General features: G+C 44.5%; 1 protein-coding gene across 2 annotated transcripts in view; it reads left to right on the top strand.

Moving 5' to 3' along the window:
- The window catches only part of rgs12b (regulator of G protein signaling 12b), a 50,283-nt gene extending 45,366 nt beyond the window's left edge, over window positions 1-4,917 (top strand). Inside the window, exons 15-19 of one of the 2 annotated variants that reach the window (XM_086119735.1) lie at window positions 24-150; window positions 255-351; window positions 451-503; window positions 2,130-2,301; window positions 2,660-4,917. In XM_086119735.1, the coding sequence (XP_085975861.1) occupies window positions 24-150; window positions 255-351; window positions 451-503; window positions 2,130-2,301; window positions 2,660-3,252 (1,042 nt within the window). In that variant the 3' untranslated portion in view covers window positions 3,253-4,917. The remainder of the gene's footprint in view (window positions 1-23; window positions 151-254; window positions 352-450; window positions 504-2,129; window positions 2,302-2,659) is intronic. The other variant, XM_086119736.1, reaches the window with a different exon arrangement.
- The last annotated feature ends 3,525 nt before the right edge of the window (window positions 4,918-8,442 follow it).

Raw genomic sequence — 8,442 nt, forward strand, 5'->3', positions numbered from 1 at the left:
ATTCTGATTTCCGCTTGTTCCAGGCTAGATTTGGTCCCTATTAACCGCTCAGTTGGCCTAAAAGCAAAGCCCACCAAGCCAGTGACGGAGGTTCTCAGGCCGGTGGTGGCCAAATATGGTCTGCACCTCTCAGATTTGGTGGCCCGCATTGTGAGTCTCGTTGTCGAAAGCTAGAACATTGCAAAGTTGTATTAGGTTGTATCATTTGTCTGTCTGAATTCCCTTTCTGTTGATTTGAATGTGTGTGTTTCAAGAGTGGTGAATCTGAGCCCTTAGATCTCGGGCTTCCGATATCCAATCTGGATGGACTGAGAGTGGTATTGGATTCAGCAGATCACATGCCAGGAAAAGGTAATGAAAAAAATAGTCCCACATTCAGTTTTCTGTTCACAGAAAAAGGCATATTTTGAATCGAGTCACTGCACATTCCCTTCACTTTCTGTCCTTCAGCAACGTCGAACAGCCACATTGGGGCTTCCGCAAGCAGAAACCAATCAACACCAGTAAGATACCTCTCAGCTTTTATATCATCTCCTGACTCTGGAATGTTTCATAACTCACCGAATGTCTCCACTTCCTGACGATGACGTCACGCTACTAAGTGTCTCCCCCCGCTGTCCTGAGTTGACCCATGTCTGTTTGCAATGTATTATAAATGTGCACAGGTGTATGAAGCCTGTCTATGGCAGCATCCGGCCCGTATGTCTCTGTGTCTGTTTTTGATGTTGGGCAGCGAGCCACGTCGCACTCTCCAAGATTTTCTCTTGTTCTGTTTTTGTCTGCGGTCCAATGCATCGGCAACTTTTCCAACTGCTTTGTTCTTTCTTTCTTCTGTTATCAGGCCTCTGAGCAAGCCATGCCACTGTTGGCTTTTTAAAGTTTCAAAAGTTCCATCTGGAAGAGAATTAGTCGGTGGCGGGAGTCCAAAAGCCCTCGATTGTAGATGCTTTGATCTTGATGCTTTTGACAATCCGCAGTGGTTATTTTTTTGGGCTGTTTTTTGGTTGATTTGCTTATGTAGTGTGGCTTTATATTAGTTGTTAGATGTTGTGGTGTGTGTCACAGTGTTGGCGGTGCATTGTACTGATGGCTCTAATATGTGGAGTGCGTTTCATACGGCATTAAAAAAATATACAGTGTATATTAAATCCTTTATAGCAGCGGCCCACAACCATTGGGCAATGGATCATTTGATACCAGGTTTAAAGACCTTAATTTGATTTTCCCATTTTCTTCTTATCACACAATGGATAAATGAAACCCACATGTTAGAGCAATTAATATTAATAAGAAGAATGCAGAGATTCTTTGACAACAGCCCAATGTTGAATAATCTGAAGACGCACTGACAAAAAGAAGGCTGTATTTAAAATGAAACACCCCATCTGACTCATTTCACAGTTTTGAACAATTTTTCTAGACCACCGGTCTTGCAAGTAAGCCAGCGACCATCCAGCAGCACAAAGTGCTTTGATGCAGACTCTTTTTCATTTTCAGTGAACTCTCAACCTATTACAATTTCGAACGGGAATGAGGAATGTCAAATGAAGTCACCTTTATGTGGGCAACATACAATTGTCTCTCATCAATTCTGCAATATCTGTCAGTCATTGTCTGGTCTGGTCCATGAAAAACCAAAAGGTTGGAGGCCGCTGCTCTACTGGACATCCTTTGAAAGACTTGGAAATCCAATATTTCAGCCCTCATTGGTTATTTAAGTAGCCCGCATTGCATTGATGATTTATATTTGAGAGTATTTTGTGTTTCCATTCTTATAGTTATAACACTGTTTGTTATGACATCCATTTTCTTTTTCATCTTTTTTTCTTCACTGACTGCCTGGTCGAAATCAAGCACTTCTTTTGCCTCCTAATGAGCTACTGTACGTAAGGTCCAAGCTACCAAAAGGCGCAAACTCGTTATGGTGAAGGGTCCAAGAAGACCATTGGCTGTTAAACCCATCAAACCCGCAAGCGCGCCACCAAGATGCATTTTAATCGCCCCTTTTCACAAAAGCGGCCCCCCACGCTCCATCAAAATGCTGTCATGCTGGTCTCCATCAGTAGCTCTAGTCATTAGCCCTGCTGTACGTTGACACCTCTCCGCTCCGCTCTCCTTGTGGCTCCCAGGGGGAGGACAGGCAGTCAAGGAAAGCCGCTTCCACCCACCCCCATGGGGAAAACGGCAAGGCCGGGCCCAGCCTTGACACAAGGAGCCAGGCCTTACCCAACCACTCTGTCTCTCTTCATAAGGCTCCGGAGAAAAGAAAGCAGAAAAAGATTAATATAGACGAAGCCGAAGGTAAAGATACAAAGACCTCCCTCTTCTTTCTTTCTTCGATTGTCTCCTGAAGCTGTGTTACTGTGATGACACTAACTCGCTGGCATGTGTGCCGTACCGCAGGAGCATCACTAGCTAGCTCGCTATATGTAGCACAGGCGCCTTTGCTCACACTGAATGAAGCTTTGACTTGCCAAACTGACTCCCTCTGCTTGCATGCTGCCCGATCTCCAACAACGAGCAATGTTTTCACCTGCGATTCGGGTGGTTTATTTACCGGTACATGTGTTTGTGTGCTTGTGTTTGCACACGTATTTTTGCATCGGTGTGTGTGTGTGTGTGTGTGTGTGTGTGTGTGTGTGTGTGTGTGTGTATCCAGAGTTCTTCAACCTCATTTCCAAAGCTCAGAGCAACAGAGCTGACGACCAGCGAGGCCTGCTGAACAAAAGTGATCTGCAGCTCCCAGACTTCCTTCGCCTGTCACCGTCTGCGACCGTCCGAGCTGCGCCTCCGCCCTTTGACCCCGAGCCCTGTTGCTCCACCCCTCATTCCCGCAACCCTGCCACTGGCAGCGTTCACCCGGGGAACAAGGCCAGCCACAACGACAGGGCAAGCGGCGGCCATTTTCTCAACGCTCATCATCAGTGTCAAAGTTTGGACTCTGCGTTGGGCTCTGACATTGGAGGGTGGGGGAACGCCAGACCCACTTCTTTGCCGTTTCCTGCCACGATCTCTCCCATCCACCCGTCCCAGGAGGTCCAGCATGGTGCACTCAAGGACACTGGCAGGGGGTCGTCAGTCCAGATGCTAGAAGAGGACGCCTTGTCGGAACTGACTCTCGTGGGCGAGGCAGACATCAGTAGCGCCAGCCTCAACTACGTCACCCCCTCCAGCCTGCAGTCTAAACCCCACCCCCAACCCCAAGAGCAAGCACAGGACATTCGGCCTTGCTCAGGTACTTCCCCCGTTTGACCTTTCACATCTCCCTTCAGCTGACTGCGAGTGGCAGTGGCCTCTTTCAAGTCAGTTTGACGCTTTCAGTTGAGACCGAATGCATCCGCGTCTCCTCCCTTCCTTTAGTCAGCTCAGTCCTAACTTGCGGGACAATTTAAAAAAAAACACTCCCTGTGGTACAGAAGCATTCCGTTTCGGTGTAGCTGTTCAACAGCTCACACCACAAATGTGCTTTGTTGTATTATAATTCTAATGTATGCACTGTGACCTGCCGCCCAAGTTGGCCGGACACAGGAAAGGAAGCTGAAGCGAGGATGAATAGATGCATTATGATGAAAGGTCGCAAGTTGTCCTTGGAATTTTCCGACGTGGTGTGTATCTGTGTGAACCTTTGAGCTGGCTTGCTGTGGATTTTCATTTTTTGTTTCCCTGAGATGTAATCATGAGGGGGAGTGCAGGGAAGACCTGTGCCAAACTCTCATCCAACTCCCCTCACCAAAAGAACATAACGATGCACTTTAGCCCATTGCGAACAAGACTCTACACATTTGTACACATGTTGAAATCACTTTGACAGTACAAGTATATTCACGCTAAAAGAACGGAAGTTGTAAATTATATGATGTGCTTGGTGTGAGGTAGTGCAGAGTGCGCACTGACCAGACAAATGCAGATTCCCTGCTCGAGTAGCATGAACCAACACATTTGCTCAGCTGTTCTTTGTTCCAACTTGAGTACAGTACATTCTGTGTTTTCACCTCTCTCACCTCAGGCACTCCTAATGCCATTCATGCAAACACAGGCCACAGTCATTGTGCATGCCGGCAGTGCTTGCAGACCAAAAAGAGAGAAAGTTTTGCACCGATCTTGCAGTCTCCTGTCTTCTTTGCACAACATCACAAAGCCTGTCTTGTTATTCCCGAAAGGTTTTCAGAGAGTAGCTTCCTGCAGTGACTCTTATAAAATAACTACAGCGGAGGTCGGTCCGGAAGTATTTGCAACGGGACAGAGTTTCTGTCATTTTGCCTTTATTCGTCAACCACAATTGTTTCAGAATACAAAGTACAACAATCAACATGATTATGGCTTTGATCTTTCCTTCAAGAGGTTTCCCCAAATGGCGTGTGATTTTGAGGTTTTATTGACCGTACAGTGCCTCCATTTTCATCGGTCCATCCATTTTCACAGAGACAACCTGCATCAGTCAAGGGAATGACCAAACCATCTTTGTCACCTCCAATTCAACCAGGTGCTCAAAAGTATTTGGACAGAGTGGAATCAATGTAAACATCACCATCATTTTGGAAAGGATTTTAATCATTGAAAATCCTTCATGAAGGCAAAAGTCACAAAAACTCCCAATTCAAATTCTTCTCGACTCACGACGGGATTGTGGCTAAATGGTTCCCTTTCCACCTTTTCTGTTATGTGTTGTATCCCTGAGGAAATATTAATTTATCTTACAACCTTCTATTTTTCACCCTGTCGGTAAAACGAAAAGTGTTACTTTGTACATAGCCAAACTAGTGAAATCGCCACATGTTGCTGTTGTTCAACTGCATTTCAGCTATCTGTTTCTTAACCTAATAAGTCGCAGAAACCATCTTTAACTGCTCTCTTGCAATGTGTCTGTAAATAGATACAATAAATGTTCAGAGCTTGAAGTCTCTCTTTGTCTTACCAGAGCAGCCTCTCTTTCTTTTCTCTGTCCTTTGACCTTATCCAAGTCCTGTGATATGGCACATGTCAAAGCAACTGTCCTGCAGGCAATGCTGCACTACATCATTGTATTTCACTGCTGATTTTATCTGACAATAATATGCAGATTGAAAGGGGAAATCTAATTGCAGAAATATTCATCCCAGTGTTCAGAATATGGCTATGCCTAAATTAATTCAGGTACATTGTATAGTGTAGTTTTTTTCCACTTGGCCTCAATCTCTCAATCCTTAAAAAAAATGGCATTCCCTTTTGCTACTTCCTATTCTGTTTAGTTCTCATTGTGTGTGTGGGAGAGAGGAGAGAAAAAAAACAAGTGAGGGAAAGAGGGCAAAGCTTTTGTTTTACAGCTACAAAGGCTTTTTGGAGCAGGAACTGGGCTAATAGTTGTGCATAGATTCCCTTCGGCTCAGTGCCTTGCTCGGCAAGCTTTGTCATGTTACGCTTCAAGTGTCAAGTTCAATCAAATGTTTCTTTGATGACTTTGTCAGAGAAACACTACTTAAAGTTGGTAAGGGGAAACATACAAAGATGTGAATATCCATATACATATTAATCTGACCCAAACAGACCTGTACTACTTTGCAGGTATTGAATGTGGCACTTTGGGACCATTTTTAACTGTGAGTACTCAATTCCGTTTATGGGAACCCTGTAGTCTAAAAACTGGATTGCTTGAAGAATGAAATTCCTCCGTTAAAACTGTTTCGCTATTCATCATAAATGGCGCCATCTGCTGGCAACAACACACACACACACACACACACACACACGTAAATTTCGATGGATGGATGGAAAGGCAGAGAGCTGCTGGATTTCAGTCTTCTGTTTCTTCGAATAGTCATACGTAATCGTTTGAAACAGGAAGTCTATTGAAGTGTAACATTTTTGTGAGTCTCAGTTCTCTTCGGTTTTTAAGCAGAAACCGATATAAAGAAACGGGCAGCCATTGTTTCTGTCAGCCACTAGGTGGCACCAGTGTGCATGAATGAGTCGACACTGTAGCTCTTTCCCATGATGTCATGGACATCTTGGGGATACTCATTTCCTCGATATTCTCTCTCTCTCACCCAGTTACGGGGGATGAGGGGGTCTTTCAAATGGGTACAAAAGGCATATGCCTGATTTGTCAAAATAAATAAATCCATTTAAAAAATCTTAATTCGGCTTCAGTGGTCAGGGTTATTTGGGGTAAATGGCAGTACTGTAGTGTGAGTTCAGGCAGCTTAATATTCATGGCCTCAAGCCAATGGATCAAACTGCCCATCTTAAATTGTTGTTCATTTAAGTGAGTTACAGGTACTCATCAGGCACCCCTCCTGTACATTGGGCACTTCACATTCCATGTTGCTTTATGGCCACTCAAACCTGGATAGGATATACAGTACAGTACTGTTATACACTCTCTGGTCTGTTTGTGGGATACTTGCACACAAGCTAATGACTTCCTATAAAAGCTGTACAAATGCACTACATCATACTGAGATGTTTTGCCCCTCTTGTGTCGATAAATAAGGTGATATTACCAACAGCTCTGTTTATCTTGTGCAGTTGTACACCACTGCAAAGCACAATGACATGTTGGGGGTGTGAACGCCTCTGCCAAGGCCAAACAATTAAAGTGTGTGTGTGTATGTGTGTGTGTAATGTAAAAAAAAATCGTATTTCACTTTGTAAAGCTGTAGAGCATGGGAAAGTATTCGATATGAGGGATAAATGTGCAGCTCCATAATTTTAGTTTCTAGTTTTTATGTTATTCTGTGCCCGGTGATTGGCTGGCCACCAGTTCAGGGTGTACCCCACCTACTGTATTACTCGAAGTCAGCTGGGATAGGCTCCAGCACGTCCGTGACCCTTGTGAGGATAAGCGGATTAGAAAATGGATGGATGTATTATTCTGCTAACACAACACAAACATTATCTGTTTGGTGAAGGCAACAGATATCGTCTCTCAGACAGCATAAATCCAGACTGAGCATTATCATCATCAGGATCGTGATCAGGATTCCTCAGCGCTTGCTGATGTGCTGACCATTTAAATGAGGTGTATTGGAGAAAGGAGTCATATAAAACAGACAGGACAGCAGCCCTCAAGGACCGGAGCTGCACATGTCTAACTCAAAGAATGGGGATTTTGAATTTCTTGTAGGCATACAGGTTTTCCAAGCATGTTTGCTGTGCTTTTGCATGTTTTTACTACGCCACCAGTTGCTTTTTGATTGCTTTTTTTTTTCTTTATAGAAGCCTCTTTGTCCTCAGGTCACAACAGAGACAGATGGAGAGGGAGGGAAAGAAGAGACAATATCAAAGTTGTGAGCAGAACAGCATCCAACCGTGCACCTCCCTCTCCATCTCCTCATCCTGCCCCTCATCGGCCACCTCCACGCTCGCGACGCAAATCCAAGTCGCCTTCATCACGCTCCAACCGCAAAGTTACCAAACAAGCCCTGGATGTGGACAAAGTTGCTATGAGTCATAACTCTGACAACACAGGGCATGCCCGCGCAGCCTCCCGAGGCCGCCGTGGCCCTTCAGGACATGAACTGAACATGAAATGGGAGGATGTGGCTTCAGAGCTGTGTTGCCGTGGTAGCAGGATGAGGTCAGCCGTATATCAGACCTCGGACCTTCCCTCCATGGTGAAAACCAAGAGACAGTTGGCGCAGAATGAGGGCAAAGATCCTATAGAACAAAGTAAACTGAAAGCAACATTTGTATGAGGATTCTACCTACTTACTGTCTGACCCGACTGAAGCTTCGCCTCTGAAGCGGCTTGATAGCTTTCAAGTGGATGTGAAGAGTTTGCGGTAAAGGAGCAGATTAATCATATTCCTTGAACCTCTGTCCCGCTTCTAGTCTGTGCAATGTCATGCACAATGTCTGTCCGCTCGAATCGAGCTACAGTCAGCAAGTTGGCATACAGGGAAAAAAAATTCTTAATAGGAGTACAATGAAGAGTGAAGTATCCAATAATCATGGTTTCTGCTCATGATTTGAAAGCAGATGTCATGGGTCTTTAGCCAACAATTAAATGTTTAACTGAATTTATTTGCCTGTTGAAAAAAATGAGGGTAATCCCAAGGCCTGGAAGTTCTTTTTATTAATAAGGTACACTTTGTCACAGGTGGTGGTGGCCATGTGGCCATCACATCTTCATCCTCTGAGGCTGGGGACTCTACATTTTCCTTAGGGGTGAATGTTTTTTTGTCCATACAGGTATTTGCCTTGGGATTGCCTGGCAACTAAACCAGGGTGTCTCATGCCTCTCGCCCAAAGTCACTAGTAATTGTCTCCATCTTATTTGATATCCCGGTAATTAAGTGTTTCTGAATTTAGTCGCGTTTTAAAGACTAATGCTACAATGTCTGAGCACCTTTGCCAGTCTAAAACGCTGAGTTGGCATAAAATGAGATGTCCACATACATTTTGATGAAGATTGATCACAGTTTTCTGACATCTAGTGGAGTTGTGCTTTTTATGTGGCAAAGG

The sequence above is a fragment of the Hippocampus guttulatus genome, chromosome 9 (assembly GCF_054856545.1).
Source record: "Hippocampus guttulatus isolate MCC_2025c chromosome 9, RoL_Hgut_1.0, whole genome shotgun sequence".
Classification (NCBI taxonomy): domain Eukaryota; kingdom Metazoa; phylum Chordata; class Actinopteri; order Syngnathiformes; family Syngnathidae; genus Hippocampus; species Hippocampus guttulatus.